At 36.2% G+C, this 20888-nt stretch overlaps 1 protein-coding gene across 2 annotated transcripts in view; it reads left to right on the top strand.

Annotated features, from left to right (window-relative positions):
* Positions 1-20888, top strand: part of negr1 (neuronal growth regulator 1) — a 221910-nt gene that overhangs the window by 138132 nt on the left and 62890 nt on the right. For both annotated transcript variants that reach the window (XM_015389834.1, XM_015389835.1), the window contains exon 5: positions 19718-19838. In XM_015389834.1, coding sequence (XP_015245320.1) covers positions 19718-19838 — 121 coding nt within the window. The remainder of the gene's footprint in view (positions 1-19717; positions 19839-20888) is intronic.

Consider the following 20888-nt stretch of genomic DNA (forward strand, 5'->3'; position numbering starts at 1 on the left):
TCCTATAAGGCAAAGAAAAGATATTTCTGTTCTAAAAATAACTAAAACGGTAGCATTGCTCAGCGGAGCTCATTAAATTATGCCCTTGATTTTGTTAGAGGCTCTCTAGGGGATTTTCCAGGTGTCATTTTTGTTTAGTCAGTCAAGAGTGTAAATTATTTCATTTAAATGATTTCAAGGTATATAACCTCTTCTAGATACAACTGAGTGTGAACCATCTTTTGCATAATCTAAGTAACCTTTATGGTGAGCAGTGACCCCCCGGCCCACACTCCTTTACTAAGTTAGCATTGATCTGTTTTTCTTTTTTTCTTGATAGCATCTTAATGAAATTGACTTATAAAGATCAATTTGCCAGACCTGCGCCAGTTATTTTTAGTCTCTCTGTTTAAACAGTGAGGGATTCAGTGTCAGTGACATTTAAGGGGTTAACAGTTTAATTAAATATGTACATGTTCCTTTAAAAGTAATTTTGGCTTTTTTTTTAAGTTAAGAGTACAGTTGACCTCAGAGCTAATTGCAGATTAAGGCCACTAATTAAATAGAGTAAACCTGAGTAATGAAAATAAAACAGAGCTGAAGCATATTTGCCGTTTTAATAAGAGCAGGCTACTAAGCCTGCAGTGTGCCTTCCTATGATATGGTGGTTTAGAGACAGCAGGTTCACTGTGGATGTGTTGCAGCACTTGTAACCTCAGCTTGAATTCCTCTAAAGCTAAAAAGACCGCTTTGATTAAATTACTTGCCTGAGTGTGCTTCTTGCCTTTATTTTTACAGTGATAAATGAATGGCGAACAAATACTTTTATCAGCTAAAGCTGAAAGATGGCAGTCCTCCCGAAGGTCGCCCTGGAATCAGATTGGCTGAGGGAACCTGCTTGGTAAAAGGATATTTCTGCTGTGATTTTACCCGATGAAATTCGATCTCCGACCTACTTTTCAAATTTACATATTCATCTTCCCTGCAGGTGGCTACCGTTATTGGCTGAAATTCTCCCTACACGGTGAGATTCAAAAGCATAAATATCACATCTCAGCAGCTAAGTTGCTGGGATGAGTGAGAAGGAAACCACGGTGGAACACCTCCGCCTGCGATCAAAAGCCAGTTTCATTAATTAATGAAGCCACCTCCTTATAGAATCAAGGCGTTCATCACTAACTGAGCGGATAAAACATTTACAGCAATCTGTCTCCAATTGAAGATGAAAAATCAAAGGTGTCTGACCTTGCTAAGCAGTTTACAAGGCTTTTTCTTCACACACGCATTTGTAAGCTATTCTGCAAAGCCATTTTACAAGATGGAACTTGACAGTCTGCAAAGTCTCTTTCCTCCTGCACATAAAGCAAATTTTGTCTAACTTTTGCTGCTTTTATGACTATTTGATGATTTGGATTGTTTTTTAAAGCACACCTGCTGTTGGTGCATTCATGTAATATTCACAAAGCAACTACAGATCTGTTGACAGGGCAGAAAAGTGACAAAACCGAATGGCCGATTCTCACAACTGTGTCCAGATTCATGCAACGCGACATAGTTTTATGACTAATAATGTATGAAGACATAAATTTGCATACAAGTAGCACACATGAATTATTCTCTGTGTATCAGTTTTGTTTTTAAAGCTGATGTTTTTCATTTATTATTCTGATGAAATCATATAAGAACATGAGGATAGATTTTTATACATGATTTTTGTACTCCCTTAATTATTACTTATGTTTTTAAATATTTGAACCACAAATTAAGAGACCCAATGAAGCAACAATAAAAGGGAAGCATAACTTTTATGCATAATTTGATGTTTAAAACTCAAAAAAACTTCATGGCTGTACATGCCAGTCCTCATAATTTAGTTCCAGTTTTCTAAAATTTAAATAGAAAGGAAAAGGAAAACAAAACAAACAAAAAAAGAACAATCAATTTACATTAAGACTTTTAAAGATATGAAAAGCGAGACCCTAACTTACGAACAAAGCTATTTTTAACATTTTTTCAACACAACATTTTCTCACAAAGCTCTGAAAAACAGCCTGCACCAGCTTAACAGATAGCCAATCATCATCCTGAAACAAGATTAAATATTTTTAAAAAAATTATCTTGTAGGCTTACCAGAATTAGTAGGCAAATTAAAATGAATTACTGTTCTGTGGATATACCGACCTCAAGAAAACACTGTTTGTGGGAGTCCAAGTGCAATCAGAGTCTCCAACAAGTGTAGACTAACATTTCTCTTAGTATGTCACTAGTTTGTTTCTATCATTGTTTACAAAGGGACAATCTAATAGACTATTATCCTTATGCATAACATATCTGTTTACTTGAATTAAAGTTTCTCTTGTCTTTCCCGTTTTGAAGCATGGCTAAGAAAAGTGGCCTCTGTGCTAACTCATATTAATATCTTATTATAAAAGTAAGTCAGTGAAACTGGAATAAATATTCACAGAATTTCTAATCAGCTTCAAAAAAGCAAAGAATACATTTTAAGGATTCTTTCAGTTTCTGTTTTTATTTTAGGAATGTATCGTGGTGCCAACAAATAGGTTTTTTTGTTAATAAGAATTATTTTCCCCACCATATTATTGTACGCATCTGAAAGTTTTTTTTTTTGGGTTTTTTTTAAAGTTGTAGTTAGATTTTCTCTTTGTCTTAGTTTAATGTAATGGTATGCTGTTTTTACTTTACAAATATTTAGTATGGTTATTCATATCTGGAAAAGTTACAGCTTGATAATATGGCTTAAAAATTTAATTTTAGATATTTTCCTTCCATAATCTGGTTAACCATTTTTTTCCCTCCCTCATGCTATATAGTTAAAAAAGACAAATTTAATTCAAGACTTTCAAAAAACAGCCTTTATTTAATGAATCCATCAAGGAGGCTACAAAAATTCAAGCTGTGAAAACTGCTTATAAATGTTTCATAATGACTATATAACACACTAAAGCTTTGCAGCTAGCTGCATCTCACAGGTAACTACTTTATCAGTTGTACAGTGAGGAAAATATGTATTTGAACATCAATTTTGCAAGTTCTCACACTTCGAAGTCACGGAGGGATCTGAAGTTATATATATAAAAAAAAAAGCTCTGAGCAAAAAAGCCCATAAAACTTTACTAAAATGAAATCTTTATAAAAAGAAAATGAAATTATTTTATAAAAATTGATTAATTGCCTAATCCTGGTAGAAGGGCGTTTAAAAAAACATTATATTTTGCACAATGCTGGAAAATCTGCTGAATAATTACTCACTGATTCCTCTGGGACTCCTAAAGACATTAGTTTTAAATGTCAACATCCGCGTCACCCTGAATGCAACAAAATTAAAAGTTGAAGCTGAATGGTGACAGTGATTAGCCCGACTATTACATCCATCCATCCATTTTCCGTCACGCTCAAGCTTAAGGAAAATTTAGAGCAGCCAATTAACCTAACAGTCAAGTTTTTGGACTGTGGGAGGAAGCCGGGAGCGCCGGGAGCACCGGGAGAGAACCCACGCATGCTCAGGGAGAACATGCAAGCTTTATACAGAAAAACACCGGGCAGGGAATCAAACTAAGAACCTATTGAGCAGCCCTCTGACTGTTACGTACCAAGTTAATTTTTCTGATCTCTTTTGCTGTTTAACTACTAAATAATTCATATCTAGAAAAGTCCTGTGCAGTCGCAATTTGCTGCTCTGCCGCTTAATGGTAAAGCGGCCAAGCAATTTACAGCATAGTGACCATAAGCCCCTCAAATATGACCTTTCAGAGACATTTAGATCCATCTTTCAAATGCTGTTAAAGTGCCCTTCCTGGACTTTTACAGGTAGTGATAATAACCCTTCCTCCCACACTGATAGCATCCTGAGTGAGCCTTTAAAACCCTGATGTCCAATGTTATTTTCAAGGGCTGCTGTCTTACATGTTTTAGATGTTATCTGAATCTTTAGAGAAGAATTAATTACCAGTCCTTTCCAGAAGCTTGTTTAAAACCCTCTAAATATGGGTGAAAATATCCATCTTCTTCTGCTTATCTTGTCAGTGTCATGGTGGGCCTGTGCCTATCTCCACCGGTCTATGGACAAAGGGAGGGGTAGACCCTGGACAAGTCACCAGCCTATCACAGGGCAACAAGGAGACTCACAGCCATGCATACACAAACCTGTGTCATGTGTTTGAGCTGTAGGAGGATGTCTTAGAAAATGGTTAACTTTAAAGAGTGGTTGCTGTGTTAAACTCTTGTTTTTCTTTGTTTTTTCTCTCTCAATAATTACATGTGGGAAACCTTAAAGAGGTTCACAGTTATAGCAGCTCGACTGTTTTATTCACATTTGTATTTCTTTTCCATTCCCTCAACTTTATATAATTCATCACAAAATAAATAATTAAATGTGCTCTTATTGGCTAATGCAGTTTAGTTCAAACTCGGTCCTCAAGGCTTAATTTCCTGCACATTTTAGAAGCGTCACTGCTCCAGCACACCTGTATGAAACAATGGCATCCATCAATCCTCCTTGGGCTGCTAAGGCCTGTTAATCATCCATTTATTTAAGTCTGGTGTGCAGAGGCAGGGAAATACATAAAACATGTAGGGCAGAGTTTGAAAACCACTGTATTGCACTTGTCCAAAATCCACATATGATTTGTTTTGAGGCTTTTGAAGCATCCCTCTTTAAAAGCAGCAGAGCAGCTGAGAGTTGCTGTGCTGATTCAGTGAAAAAAAGTAAGAAACAGATGGTTTAAAGGAAACACTGACAATCGAAGCATTTATTTAGTTAAAGTTTCGATATTTCTGTTGCTGTACGTGGTGTGTTAATATACTTTTAGTTCCAGCTGAGTTTTAAAAAACTGAAATTTGTTTGGGAGAAGCACAGGTTACCAGGACTGCTTTACTAAGACTTGCAGAGAAGTGACAAAACAAGATCTGGACTTCTGGAGTAAGAAGTCTGAATTCTTTGTTCTGGTCTATGATGTGACATATCCAGGTGTCTTGTAGAATTTAAACCTGTCCTATGAAGAAATCTATCTGAATTAGACTGTGAGCTCTAGTTAAATCCTAGCTGTTTTGTCTTTTCCTTGTCAAACAAAGTCTACAATTTAAGATTACAGAATATGTTTTTGTCTTATTGTATTTTTTACAATTGTTAGTTTAGGAAAACTAATAAAACCTAAATTGACTAATAATTAATATATTAACTGATTATATGTAAATAACATATAAGTCTAATTCAGACTATTCATAGAAATAACATTAATGTATTGTCCTGTCTTCAAGAAATTGTTTCAAATCAGTTTTTTTTTTTTGAAGGGGTCAAGTGATCAGGTCAGGCTGTTCAATACAAGTGTGGATCTCAGATCTGACCCATATCTTCCTTTTAAGCTACATTCATATGTGCTCAGTTTGAAACCACAAACAGTTCACACTGAGGTCTGAAGAAATAATGCAACCTGTTTTTGGCATCTACTTAACTTTATTTAGTTACTTTATCATAATTGTTTCATGTCCTGCCCTGGTAAAGCCGGTAATAAACTGTGCGATGTTTTCAATCGTTGCACGCAGCTACAACTCAAACTGTATGACGAAACCACAGGGTTTACAAGTTCAAAGTTAACGATGTATGTTCTCACACTGTGCGGCCCGACGCTCTGATGCGATCTACCTGCTCACACTGCACGTCCAAAAACCACACGTCCGACTCAGCATTGAGAGATGGCACCGGTCAGACTTGTCAATCTAGAATAAGAAGAACTCCCTTGTTTGCACATGCCCTGTGCTTTAGGTTCTGGTAAATCGGCTCGTAGACGCTTGTAGCTCTGTTTCAACAGCAGGATTTGCCCGTGGACACCTTACGACAGCCGACTTAATTTCAGACATCTTTGATTTTCTTCCAACCTTACGAATCCTGATCGGGAGATGGTCGTAAGGCTAAATACATTTTCGATCAGGTCGAGTTTCAACGCAATGAGGCTGAAACTTGGCCTGATCAAAAAATTGTGGCACGACTGGAGAATCGGCCCGAAAAGCGCAAAAAATCGTACAGTATATGCCCGGCTTAACATGAACCAATTATTTTAAAGTAACTAAATATGAATAAGTAAATGCCAAAAACAGTTGCATTATTTTTTTTCAGTTGAGAAAAAAATGAATTTGAGCTATTTTACTTTGTTGAATATATTACAAATCTTTTTCTTGAATAAAATTACTGATTTATAGTAGGTACTGAAAATTATTGAGTCAATTTTTAATAATATTAATATAATTAAAATACATTTTTTTTATGTTATAATCCACTTTACCGGTCTGAAATACCTAAGATGTAGAGGATGTTTGCTCTGTAGAATGGAAGAGGTGCACCGTTTTCTTCCATGCGTTCTCTCTTTTTTTTAACACAAGTTAGTGTTAGAAAGGACCGCCTATGTATTTTGCGCATAGACATTGTTTATGTATTCACCCCCTGAAATTTTAATTGGGTTCCTCTGAGACAGTGCCGCTCTTTGTTTTAAGTTCTTTTATCCATGCTGTTTTCATCCACATTAAAAGCGTCAACACAACCCCTTCCCTTCCTTTTTTAATTAAGGTTAGGGGTTTAACTCTGCACAGATAGACTTAAACCTTTTTTTTATTTCATGGCACAGTTTCACTTGCCTTGCAGAGTAAAACTGAGCCCTATTTGCCTTAAAGTTTGCCAGCCATTTTTACGCCTTCTGCCTCCCTCAAGCACCCTGCAGCTGTTAATTCTGCTCACACCATCCAGTCTTATTTCATGCTTACAGTAATTTGTAAAAAAAAAAAAAAAGTATATACATTTTTAATAATTATTTGGATACAATTTAAATCCGATGTTAGCATTTATTGTGATGCTTCATCAAAAGGTTTGAAAAATTAAGCCATAATTAAGCCATATATATATATATATTGGTTTCTGCCCTGCCTTTCACTATTTCTTTAGAAGTCCTTTCTGTTTGTGATGCAAACCCTGTTCTAAGGTATGCTCCGCAGCATCTCCTCTAACTCTGCAGAAAGAGTTGTTCTGGGGAGTCATGACCATCTCAGTAAATAAGCAGCTAAACCTGTTTGCCTAGCACGACCATCCAATATTACATTGTCAAGTAATAATGACAAAGTAAACAACTATTAGTGGAGTGTGGGTGTGTTTGGACAGTATTTCATTGTCATTCATTACAGACTAATAGCTGCATTGCTCTTCATTTGCATGTGACAAAATATACGCCTTGTCCGATGGGTTCTCTCTGTGTGGGAGGTTGGATGTGTATGAGGGGGGGTTGTCCAGTGTGAGAACAGGCTGGGGTGCAGGGTTAGCTCAAAGGTAGAGAGATGTTCATTCCACAGACTAATTAAAGCTGGTTTAGGGAGTGTGTTAAAGTAAGGCACAAAGTCTCTAGTGAGTGTTTGCCTACAGTTTGCAATATCCAACTGGATACTCTGGCTTACAACTAAAAAGAGGAGGCTTCCTCCAATTGGTTTCTGATCCGATCCTAAGTAGAGTTAAAGCCAGTGCCCTGAAGCTGTTTGGATGTAAATCCATCTCTCCACATCTCTACAAAGCGCTCGTCTTGATTGCTATTTGGATTCCATGCTACACGAGGGGCATGAATAAATGAGCGGAATCTTGATCTCCTGGAGAATAAATGTTCACGCTGTTGTTACTTTAGAATACATTGTCACATATCACTTTCTTTCTATTCTTCATATGTGGTTTTATAAACTAATTTTAAAGCGGACAGGGATCAGTTATACTTAAAAGCACCCAAGTAGAATTAGTTTTTTCCTTGTCATACTTCCATATGTCTAAATTGAAAAGCAGAAAACACTTGACTGCTCATATAGTTACATTTCGTATACACTGTGTATAAAAAAACGACAATAAAAAAAACATTCTTGAAAAAACTCTGCTGTACGTTCACACCCAAAGCAGCAGAGGCTGCTTGTACAAGTTTAGCTCTGATGCGCGGCTGAAGCATCTCTGCTGATCTAGCTGCACGGTTATAAAGTGGGTCTGAAGCGCATTGGGCAGAGCTACTCTATCTTTGTCTGTAACAATGGCAGCTATATTTGCTGTGATCAGTGGGTAAAAAGTAGTTTTAATGTTTTTTTTAGTGAGAAAGTCCACCTGAAAACTTCATCTGTGCAGTCAGTTCATCCAGATTACGATCATGGTTTCAAATATTGTTTTGTCGGAGCAGCTCAGACCCCTGTACACCGGCAGTGCTCTGTCACGAGGAACCCAGTTCAAGAGCAGCCTAAAGTCCGGTCGCCTCTTTGTGGTTTTCCACACGTTCACAACGTGAAAGGTGTTTTTCACGTACCTAATCCAAACTGCAGGCCTCGGGATAATAAAATCAAACATATTTTCCCGGCAGGTACTTTAATAAATGTTAAACACTAGGCGCAAATAAACTGTTTCAGAGGAGTGAGAATAGTGATCTGTATCTGTGGTGTGTTGAGCTGCAAAAGTTCAATTTTTCCATCTCTATCAGCTGCTGCCTCTGAAATACACTGCGCGAATCAGATGCTCAGAAGCTCACGATGCACTGCTTCAGTTGCTCAGACGCGCTGCTCCTGCTGCTCCAAACGCACTGCGGGACCTTTTGGTGTGCCAAGATGCGTGTAAACCATTGACTTTGCATGTAAACTAGCTGCTTCTGCTGCCTCTGCTGCTTTAGGTGTGAACGTAGCATAAATCAAGTCACAGACTCTGCATTACACTGATAACACCAAAACAAAATACTGAGTATTTGCACCATATATATTTGTCTTGAAATGCTCTGAACTTGCATATTAATGCGTTTTTGCATTGTTTACATTTGATCCCTGGTGTACTTAGTATGTAAATGTTTATTTTACTGCTAAGCTGCTGCTCATTCACTGTCTGAAAGCTATACAAAACAAAATTTTGTTTTGTATAAACTGTACACAAATTACAGTAAAAGTTGTTTAAGAAAAATTGTCCGTTTAGTTCGGGTTCTGGTTATGACGTATTTCCACTCAAGTCAGTCAAACCCCACAGAACAAAAAAATGTTTGAAGACATCGAAAAAACAACATGGCTTACGTCCAAATGATTTCCACATATGATTAAAAAGCAAAAGGTGAAAAGCCTTAATTTTTGGATCGCTGAAAAGATGTTAAAAACCGGGTTTGGAATGTCTTTTCAACAACTATTTATGGACTAAATCAAGACAAAAGAACAACTGTTCTTGTGAATTGGAACAGTACTAGGGCTGAGGCTGATGACGTTTCACAATTAACGAGCACATAAGAATGCACAAGTACACCTATTGAGAAACGGCCTTATATTATGTCTATGGTGCAAACAAGGGAGTTCCTCTTCTTCCTTCCAGATTGACCAGTACAGCCAGCGCCATCTCTTGGTGAACTTTTAAATCCTACAATTTCATTGCATAGTTTTAGCCGTCGCTGAGTTACATTGAAAATATCGTAGAGCATATATGCCCAGCTTTAGTAGTTTACTCCTTGGTAAGCTGTGATTATGTAAATCTAAACTTTAGTGCCTCATGACAACAAATGTTTTAATGGAAACGTACTCTCAGGGCACTTAAGAAGAGCAGATGAGGTTTATATGCATTAGTTTCAACGACCATTTTAGTATTTTAGCTCTTTATAAGTTGCCTCTTTGTGAAATAAATATAATTTTAGAAGAATATCAGATTACTATACTGTGTCCCACATCATACTGACATGCAGGTTGTACTTAACTCTAGTTCAATCCCTTGTGTTGAATGAAATAATCAAATTCAAATAAAATTTATTTGTATAGCCCTTTACAATAGCCAAATGGTACCCAAAGTGCTTTACAACAAAGCCATAAAATAATACATAACACATATAAAACATACAAGATACAATTAAAAGTGCTGTAGTGGTGCAGCGCTGCAGGACATTAAAAGCCTTCCAGAGGTGCATAGAAAGGAGCACACAGAAAGAGGACATCCAAGAGACAGTCTTATCCTAGTCAGAATTAAAAGCTCATTTAAAAAGTGGGTTTTAAGCTTTTTTTTTTTATAAAAAAAAAGGTACTTTTCAGTTGCTTCTAAATAGGAAAAAATTATATTTTTAAGGAGTTTTGGTGAATAACTCAGATACAAAATGCCTCCCTCTAGCCTATGTGTCACTTTAGGCTGTATGCAGCAACTTGTTTTCATTTTTAAATGCTCATCTGTAGAAGTGAAATGTAATTACCAAAATACACTAAACAGGCAGGGGGGAACAATCAGTTGTGGAGCCCCTTAATGAAGGATGTTACAGCTGTTAAAGTTAGTCATGGCTCCAGCAACAGCAAGGCAAAAAAACACCACAAATTTGAGGCAATATCTAAATGAGCACCACAAAGATGTATTCATAGTCTTATGGTGACACTGCTCAAATTACAGTTTCTTATCTTAATTTTGTAGTTCTGTTTCTGTTTATTTGTCCTGAACCGTTTTTTGAAAATTATGAGAATTATGAGCTGGATAGTGCATACCCTGTGCATTTTCATTTTCAGTTTATTTTTAATATATATATATATATATATCTGTTCTGGCCAATATATATCGGATATCGGCCAATATATCAGATATTATTTTTTAAAGGTCCGTTTATTGATATCAGTGTCAGCCATCAAAATCCTTCATGCTCTAGTCTTTAAATGTTTTAGCCCTTTTTGTCTTTTCACCTGTTTTTTTTTTTTTTTTTTTTGCCTCTACATTTTGTGGCCTCAACCTGATAGATTATGTCATGTGATTGATTTGATGTAGTGAACTGTAACCTATTCCCCCCTTTTGTTAAGCAAAACCTGCCTCAGACACTGCTGTGCCACCATAGTTTACCTGCCAGGATAGGAAAAATAAAGAACAAATGTTAGTTCTCAGGCATTGTTGAGCAGTAGACTATTTAGTGTTAAACACAGACAATAAATCTAACTCCGTGTGTTGGCCCATACATATGGCACACTAAGCTGTTTTGTAGAAGCCATGCATTGTATGAAAACCAGGAACACATTGTTCTCTTGCTGTTTTGAATTGAAAACTTAATGAATTAATAAAGCCTGGCAGCAGAGCTGTTCCAACAGCTTTTTTTGACCAACAAAAAAGCTGGACAATGAAGCCCACAGATGGTAGAACGGAACACTGTCTGTGTGTATACTGACAAGTTATGCACTGATGAAGTCCATGTCTTAATTGAAGTGCAAGCTTATTTTCAATCTGGCTCAAGATGTCTTATTAATTAAAAGACATGCATTCTCTGGGCTTGCATAGTAAACAATTGCATGCTACTGAGTAAATCTTAATAATAAATCTTGTAAAGACATGTGGGGCATAATCTCTGTTGTGTTGACAAGCTCTTTGTAAAACAGGTGCAGTCGAAGTTAGTTTGTGATCGACCCACAACTGGCCATTTGTCCCCCCTAAGGGCCTCGCATGTGCTCATTTTTCTGCTTTGCCCGTGTGCTATTCCTGGACTCAACCCTTCACCCCCATCTGGTAGAGTCACCACGACTCCAGGTATGATTTACAGCGCTACCCCGGCATTCTCTGGGCACTAAATTACCTGGATTATTGAATTTTTATGATTTTTTTTTTGTGCAGTACTTTGCATTCTCTCCAACCCTGCCGGTGTATTGCACAATATATGATGATATAAGACATGCCAGCGAGTTAAAATTGGAATTATTGGATTTGACTGGATTTTATGGCTGTAATCCTTCATAACAAAATCCAATGCCAAGTTCCAAACTGAAAGGATGTGAAATTATTGATAAGCATTAAACCTTCTGGACCTCCTGCTGAGGTGTAGGCATTTTTCCTTTACATTACAGTCCTATAGTAATTCATTTATTATTTTTATTCAAGTTGTTTAATTAGTAATTAAGATAGCCTAAGCTGTATAAGGAACAAGTATTTACCTGTAATCTTTTAGTGTGTTTAATGAAGCAATACTGGATCTTATTCTGTGGCCAGACAACACATGAGGCACAGTACATGAGGTCAAAGTACTTTTAATTGTACTTCTGTAAATACTGACATAATTACATTACAGTACATTGTACTGTGGGTGGATGGGTAAAAGTTAGATTGGGGTTCACTTATCCAAACAGCACCTCTTTATAAGCTATATAGCTTAAATTACTGAACTTTCAGCTTTGATTGATTTAATACGCATTTGATTTTAGAAACTAAGAGGTCCTTAATTTTTAAAACTAGGTATGTAAAATCTTTTCTCAAAACTTTAACCTTTTTTATTGTAAAGTGATAGATAACCATATTCTTTTAAATTTTGCAGCCTAATCCAATGTTAAATATGCATTGCCAAGCTAGAAAAAAACACTTTTAGCTTTGAATACTGCGTGCATTTGCCATAACATGATTCAGAAAACTTCAAAAATGTTACAAGTTGTATTTAAATCTAGCGTTGCATTCGTTTTACACCAAGACATTGTTTTAATGATAGGAGCGTCAAGGATTCATTAAAAGGGTTACGGTCCAATCCATGTACAGTATGAAAATAATGTCTTACTTTTCCATTGTGATACCTGATAAATTGTGGCATTGTCATATTTGAATATGCACAGTAAACCTGTTAATGGAATAACCTGATCATTCAGTGTATTAAGGTTGTCAGCTGATCTCATTATTCAGACTCATAATGTTAATAAACATACTGTAGATTGGAGGAACCCCGGAACAGAGCAGTGTGCCTACAGGCTTGTACAGTAGGCATAAGGCGGGATGGGTGAATCAACTCATCTGGACTCACCTGCTAAACTGTTTCCTTCCAAGACAAAGACAAACTAAATCATGGATGTATGCCCTGAAATCAAATGGAAGTAAACTGGATGTTTTTGCCAGTGAACTTTAACAAACTCCTTCTAGGGATTTTGAGATATTGGCTTCAAAGCTGGTGAGAAAGCAGATGAGGCATGGAAAATGAAAAGTTATTAAAATCCTGAGTTTGTGAGGTTGTTACCAGGCCCCTAAAAAAGAACATCAGCACAGAAATTTCAGAAATTTGAAATACAATACATTTTACAAAAAAAATAAATAAATTCAAAATTTTGACAGCATTGATTCCCTTTGCCCAACGAAACTTAACAAATGGTGATGTCATTAAAGTCCCACCGCCAGAGAGAAGGAAGTTGCTTTTTTACTTGTGAAGGTCTTTTTCATACCTGTTTGACCTCATCACCTTGAAACGTTGACAGAAAGCAGATATTATATTGGTCTAACTTCGTTTTTATCACGGAGTGTTTTAGTTGAAGGGTGTTGACATGGCAGCATGGCGAAGTGCAGCATAACTATACATTTGGCTCTCATTTCCACTAAGATCTTTTAATCTGCACCAAAATCCATTTGATGGATCTTTGTATGACCACACACACAAATCCCGGCCATTATTTAGTGGCTATGTCTTAATTGTTTTAACGTGCCCTCCAGAAGCACTTAAATCATCAGCTCAAAGCTGTGGTCAACCTCAAAAACCGAACTTCTAATCATAAAACCAAAAATCAGCCCAAGGGCATGCTTTGACTGAGGATTATAAACATTGGTACACACATGCAACCCACCAAGGCCTAAAAATAAAAGGTATCTTGTAGACATAGGTCAAACCCTGAAGGAAGTTTGCCATTTGGGATCAAATGTGCCATTTTCTCTCATTACTCATATCTAAGCAACTCCTCTAAAAGCTTTTGACTTACAGACTTCAAATTGATTTAAGGCTTGGTGTATCAAATGTTTTCAAAACAATTTTATGTGCATCAAAGCATGTGGGCCTAGCCAAGCACCAAAATCTGACTTTTGACCATTACACATTGTGCAGTTATAACTTCTTCATGCAGCATCTGATCCTTCCATAGTTGCTGTGTCTCAGGCCAGCAGTTAACTTGTAGAGATGTGCATTTGCTGATGTCACTGGGAAACCCTCTACAATTAAGTTTCATATTTTATAGCCAAAAGTAATTACTTTTCAAGACCCTTTGAAATTATCTGCTTAATGAAATTCTAATTTCACTCACCTGTGCTGCCTATGAAATCCAAACAACCATATATCTCTGATGCAGCACGTTATCTCATCCAAATTTGGTGTGCCAAGAATCAATGTTCAACAAATTAAAAAAATTTGTAAAGTGAATTAACCTCCTGCCAATAAGAACAGAATGTGGCCAATAGTTGACCATTTCTCTTGCTGAGGTCACGTAAAGGTATAGTGGAGAATTTTCACTAATTATTGTTTAAGAAAATTTGTTAAGGCGGAGATGCATTAAAAAGTCACAGTATTTTGGCCCTCAAAAACTGGAGTTTTACATCTGTTTTAGTACAAAGCATTTTAATCCTTTGATCAGTATTTAGGCAAGACATTGAGGAAAAACTAAATGTAATTTTACATAAGATAAAAACAGAATTATTTAAAGGTATAGAGGACGATCTTTTATTTTCGGGTGGATCATCTAAATAAGTGGTCCTCCTGATTGTCAATCATTCTGGTGATATGTTTACGTAGGGCCTTCGTAATGCTTTGCGAGGAGAGCTCTCCTTGCAAAGCATTATGGGATTTGCTGTCACAGCAGCCCGCTGTCCCTATAGGCTGTGGCTGCCCAACAATGGGGCAGACACCACACAGTGGAGGAGGAGTTATGTCACCAATGAGGAGCATAAAGCAGTGATCATTTGTCCGAATGGTAAGTTAACTGAGTTAGCTATAAAGTCTACGATATAGTCCCTACTTAAATAGTTACTGAAGAATTTAGAGGCGGACGTTTGGACATAGTGAGCTTTTATGAGCTCTGAGAACAGCAACTTTTAAACAGAGTGTGCACAAGTAGAACTAGGCTCGTGCAGGCTCTCTGACGCATTTAATAGGCGTTCAATCTCGGGAGTGGGCACGGGGTTGTTTATGTGCATTTTTTTTAAAGTGGAGAGTGCGGGTCTTTTCATAAATTAAGAGAAATTTTAAAAATTAAAAAAATGGGGGAAAATCCTCCACAAAACCTTTAAGTATTCTAAGCATTGGCTGTTCTGCCACTGATAGTTGCTAATTTTGACAACTTCAACTTACTGTTGAGCTACTTAGATTTAAATTACATCCATGGTGTATAAAAAAGCTCTGCTGTAAAAAAAAATAACAATACAGCTGTCAGACAAAGAATCTGTCCTGAATATTGAATGACTGACAAACAGCAGAGACAATAACAGGTAAATCTGCTCAGCCCTGTTTTTAAAAATTTGAGATTTAAAGGCTGTCTCAAGTAGTGTTGTTTTGGGCAAATATTGTTGTCCTTGTAAGCCAATATAGAACTGGGTAATTAGATTGTAAGAATTTATGGTGCATTCAATAAAAAAAAAAAAAGATTTGTCTGTCAAAGGTCCTGTTAGACCGGCTTATCATCGCAGGGTTCTAAATATAAATCAGTATTAAATATGTTTAACCAATTTTACAAGAGGAGATGTGCATGAAAATGTAATGTTACTCATAATAGATGCTTTCTTTAGAGAAAATAAAAATCCTCATTAATAACTGATGAAAAAAAAATCGATCATAATTATATAACCAGCTTCCCTAATAAGGATTCCTGTGATGATTAATAAATATCAGTGCAGGAACCATTAGAACCTAATGCTCTTATAGGTAGCATTACTCAAATTGGTTGCAATAGATTCAGGTTTAAGCAGGTTTGCCCAGTTCATTGGATTTAGATGCTTGAAAGCATTGTTGAGTTTGATAGTCCTATTTGGGAGTGTTATCATGCTGAAGAAGGATTTTGGAAACTCATCAGACACCTCTTTATTGTATGGTGTAATGGATAAACACCTGGAGTTTATATTTGCTGATTTGTTTGTTTAATCGTATTTTCTTGCCAGGATTATAACAACTTCTCATGAAGATGAGTAAACCAAATTAACCATACTGTAAATAGGAAATCCATTGACTCTAAAGGAAAAGGAAAAAAAAAACACAATTTGTTTAAACAGTGCTTGCTGCCCAAGCAAATCCTTTGTTATTAATTCAAGTGACACATGACAGTATACACATTTTGCAGGTTTACATTAAGATATATTGTTCAATGTTCTTATTTTTACCAGAAAAAATCTTATATGTTTATGCTTGTATGTTATATTCTTATTTGTTAAAGCTTTCAGGTGTGAGTATTAAAGTATTGACTCACCTGGCTGAGCCGCTGTGTTCACTGTCCTGGTAACTGTACAGGACGACAGCTAGGTCACCCTGACACTTTGAGAGGCTTCAGATAATCAATGGTGCTGCACAATGACACCAATGGAGGATTACGAGGACTCGCTAAGCTGCTGTCGGTCAGCATGCTGCATTGATTTTGTCACATTTCTTATTGCCGTGTGTTGAGTTTGGTGGCATTTATTTTTTTCTGCATCCCATCGTTTCATACCTTCGCTTCAGATATTATCCAGACATTCTCTAATGCACACATTTTTAGATGCTTATCATTTATGTGATAAAATATGACACCATGTAGGCAGCATCTGCTTTTCCTCCAGACTGCTGGTTGGTTCCCGGCTTTTAAAAAGGCAAGAAAAATACGGTGCGGTTTAAGCAGATCTGTTTGATATCTAAAACATAAGATTGTTAGAAGTATTCATTGGATATTTTGGTTAGACACAGACAGACATATTTTCAAGGTTTTCAGTCCCTATTCCACCTCCCCTGCCTTGTTTTACACAGTGATAAATGAAAAAAAGCTGAAGCATCACCTCTTGCTTTAGTCACTTTCTAAAGACCTTGGCATTATTCACGCAGGCTAAAGAAGTGAAAGTAACAGCATAATTGCCAGAAATATGAAAAGAGTAAAAAAAACAAAGAGCCAGCTTATAAATGTGCTCATTAGGGTGCAAAGGAAGGCTTGTTGAAGGACATCCATCATCCCAGAGCACCCTATCACTTTATGTTTCTCTTCCATGCTTATACACAATATCTACAAATTATGTTTGTACTTTTTTTGCACTGATATGTTAAATCTTAAACCTTATTTATCTGATGTGACTATCAGGGTTGCAGAATTACTGCTCACACGCTGGCTCCGCTTTTCACTCTTTTAATTAAACAAAACATATGTCAAGCAAATATTACATATGCCATAATGCTTTATGATACGTCTAATCCACGCCCAAACTTCAACTGCCAATTAGAGAAGTCTGCTGTTGTCTGCAGTTGGTGATATTTGATCAGAACTGGCTTTATGTAGTTTTCTTGGGAGGCTGCTGCAGCCCAGCAGAGGTCATTAATCAGTAACATCTCCAGATCCAATTGAAAGGAGAGGTTTGCAGGCATTTAGCCAAGCCTTTTCCACTGGGTGCAGACCACATCTCTTACAATCAGGTCGTTCTGAAAAATTCATTGTCAACATTTTATATAGTCCCTCTCTCACTTTCAAACCCGGTCGGGTGTTTTACGGCTGAAAAGAGGAGCGACCCTTGGAGTGTAATCTTTTTCTTTATGCTTTTAGACAGAATAGTGGATCAATGGAACAGAGTAACTTTGATTTAGTTGTTAATGTCTTTTTGTCTTCTTAATTACGCTGCAAACTTCTTATTGTTTGAAAGTTTTGACAATTGAAGACAAAGTTACCCAGTATCAGCTCTAATCCATTTGGTCGAAGCAACTGGTTTCCTGTTTGGTATTATAGCTTCTTGAACTCGGAGAAGCAATATATTACTATTAATATCTCCGTAGTTTTGCAGGTGATATAAATAGTTTTTTTTTTTTTTTTTTTTTACATTTTAAACTGTATCTTTGACGTATTTAATTATGATTTTTAATTCTGTTTCACAAGAAATCAAGCTATTCTATTAAGGCCTATTTCAAGAAGATTATTTCAAGGTTATTTCAAGAAGATGAGTGAGAACATTTTAGACATGACATCTAGACAGATAAGGATTGCACTACAGTTAAAGCAGAATTTGATTATGAATCCATATCCCAGGTTTTGGACATCTTATAACCCATTATTGTGACATCATAAAAATCACACACCTACCAAGACATCATCCACCTGCAGGTCAAATGTTTACCAGAAAGCAGCAAAAAGATGTACAGAATGGTTACTCTGGAGGAGCTGCAGAGATTCAGGTAAAAGACTGTATATAAATCTGCTACTTAAGGAAGAGAAAAAGATTTATTATCATTATACATGATGCTACTAAGTTTTTTAGAGGCATAAAGATATATTTGAAAACAAACCATAATAAATATAACTTAAAGTTTGCAATACACTATGAAGGATAGACACCGTAGAGGATGATGAAACTCTATGGCCTACTCGTAAATAACTTCCTATGATGGAATACTAATATTTCACATCAGAACACACCGTCACCACAAAGAATGATAGTCAAGGTAAAATCAAGCTGTGAGGAGGCCTTTTAACCAGGGACAGCGAAGCTGGTCTGAAATAATGAAAAGATGGATGTTCAATTTACAGCAGAGAAAAGACAAAAGAATGGCTCAGTTGAAGTCAGTTCAAACCTTAATAGATTTAAGAATCTTGTTGCGAAAACATAGAAACTGCTGTTTTTTTAGGTATAAGTGAGCTTGTTTTTTTTTTTTTGTTTTGTTTTTTTTTTGAAAAAGAAGAAAGAGATCATGTCTCAATTTCTGCTAAACAGGTTTGGAGTCCTAATGTGACAGAAGAGCAGAGCGGGTATAATTCCTTTTGTAGCCATTTATGTTATTATTCATTTCCATCCATGTCGGTCTCTGTTTAACGATGACAATTTAGTATATAAGTGTTGTGCTAAAAATATTTCTTAATAAAAGTGTAAGTGAAAATGTACCTGTACTGTATAGTATATTTGAGTGGCAAGCCAATTTAAAGTGCTTTACATCCTAAAAACATCAGTAGAAAAGTTAAATCATTTAATTCATTAAAAACCAATCAAGTTCAAAGCAAATAATCAAAACATCCTCGTCTCACAAAAACATAAAAACCATCACCTAGATACAGATGATTATCATTTTGTTAGAGAACATTTTCACCTTGATTTGTTTGTGAACTACTAATCAAAGGCAGATGTAAACAGGTGGGTCTTCATCCTCAATTTAAAGGAATTTAGTCTTTTGACAGTTTTGCAGTTTTCTTGGAATTTGTTCCAGTTTGAAGCTGCATGTTTGGTTCTGGGGATACAAAGTATTAATGATGTTAATGAGGCTCTACAGTGAAACCGTCATCATACTCAAATTATATACATTTTTTTTAACCAAGTTAAACAAAACAGTATTTAATTTGTGTTTATGTCAAAGATTCCAAATGTTTTGAAGGCATAATTTTTAGAAGCTTGGTAAATATTAAAAGTACTAAAGAAATGCTGTTGCTTTGGAAACCGCCATATGCCTTCATGACAGGCAAAGCGATTTACACCACATTTCAGCACATGAAAGGAATTTCGTTTGGCATTCAAAGAACCTGCCTCTACCAGTCAGTCTTTGAACTTCCATTAAGCCATTTATCACCATGCTGTGCAATTCATTTCCTTCTTCATTTTTCTCTACATAAGGAGGCCATTCTCCTCTCTTCTTTTCAGCATCTGTTGACCCTGAGCCTTCCGTTTATCTTACACATAATGAGCAGAGACCAGAATGTCAGAGGTCATGTCTTAGGCACACCTCGATTCCTAACGATATTCTTACACAAACAATAGAAAAGAAATGTTTTCCTTATTCTAAGATGTTCTGTGATGTGTTTCTCCAGTTCCACCGAGTATTCACGAAATGAAGAGTCACGGCGTTGGTTTGGGACGCATAGGATTGCTGCGGTGTGAAGCTGCTGCTGTGCCTTCTCCAACTTTTGAGTGGTACAAGGGTGAGAAAAGGTAAGTCTTGTTTTAGTGTGTCTTCTGTAATGTCATAACATATTTACATCACACTTATATATGTCCTCTGGATCTGGCTTTCATGCTGCTGAGTGACAGAATATAGAGTCAACCTTAGAGGTTGAGAATCTTAGAACATAGGGGTCATTAAGTGTTGCTTTTTTTGTTTTGTTGTTTTTTTAACAACTGTTCCGGATATTTCTTTTGAGTCCCTTTGCAGATCTGAATATGCATTGAGAAGAATGCCATGTTTAATCTTTAATTTTATATATAAATGACTGATTTAAACATTTTATCTGTTTTTAGCAATATTTTGAATTTTCTATTCATGACTAAATGCTCGCAAAAAAAGAACTTGTAATACCCCTCATACAACAGAATGTTTTACTGTGATGCCTATAATGGCTAAAAAGGAAAAACGATCATTTTAGATTTTGTTTCTATATTATAAAATAAGTTAGCAGTAATTCAGACCATTTATTTAAGGTGTTTATAAAGAAAAGAAAAAGAAAATATACATAAAGCTCTTCACTTTTAATGACAGGTGAACAGAAGAATATTTTTACAGCTGAAAATGTAAGATGACAATAACTATCTCCTAATAGAAAACTAATCTATATAATACTTTTAAAATACACGTTTTATAAGATGTCTGTCTGTCTGTTTGTCTGTCTGTCAATCTTTCTGTCTTTCTCACTATTAATTTTTAATTAATAGAGATAGGTTAAAAATGCCGTTAGTTGAAGGCATTCTGAACCTTTCCTAGCATTCAGTGGAGGAGAAACCTAGAGGTCACCTGTCCTTTGCAGGGCTAGTACAGAAACAAATGCCCTGCAAACGCACAGTCATAGCTTGTAGAAATTGAATCTACCATAACTGTTTTAAAACAGCACTAAGTCATTTTCAAGTCATGCTCCCCCTAAAGGACATTATAAAAAATGGACTGTGGTAAACACAGACACCCTCTGCTAACTGCACACCCTACAGTTACAGCACTCTCACACCTTGAAGATTTAGAGCAGCGTATGCCTGACATACCAAGAATCTGGC

The sequence above is a fragment of the Cyprinodon variegatus genome, unplaced genomic scaffold, assembly GCF_000732505.1.
Source record: "Cyprinodon variegatus isolate N-32 unplaced genomic scaffold, C_variegatus-1.0 Scaffold475, whole genome shotgun sequence".
NCBI lineage: Eukaryota > Metazoa > Chordata > Actinopteri > Cyprinodontiformes > Cyprinodontidae > Cyprinodon > Cyprinodon variegatus.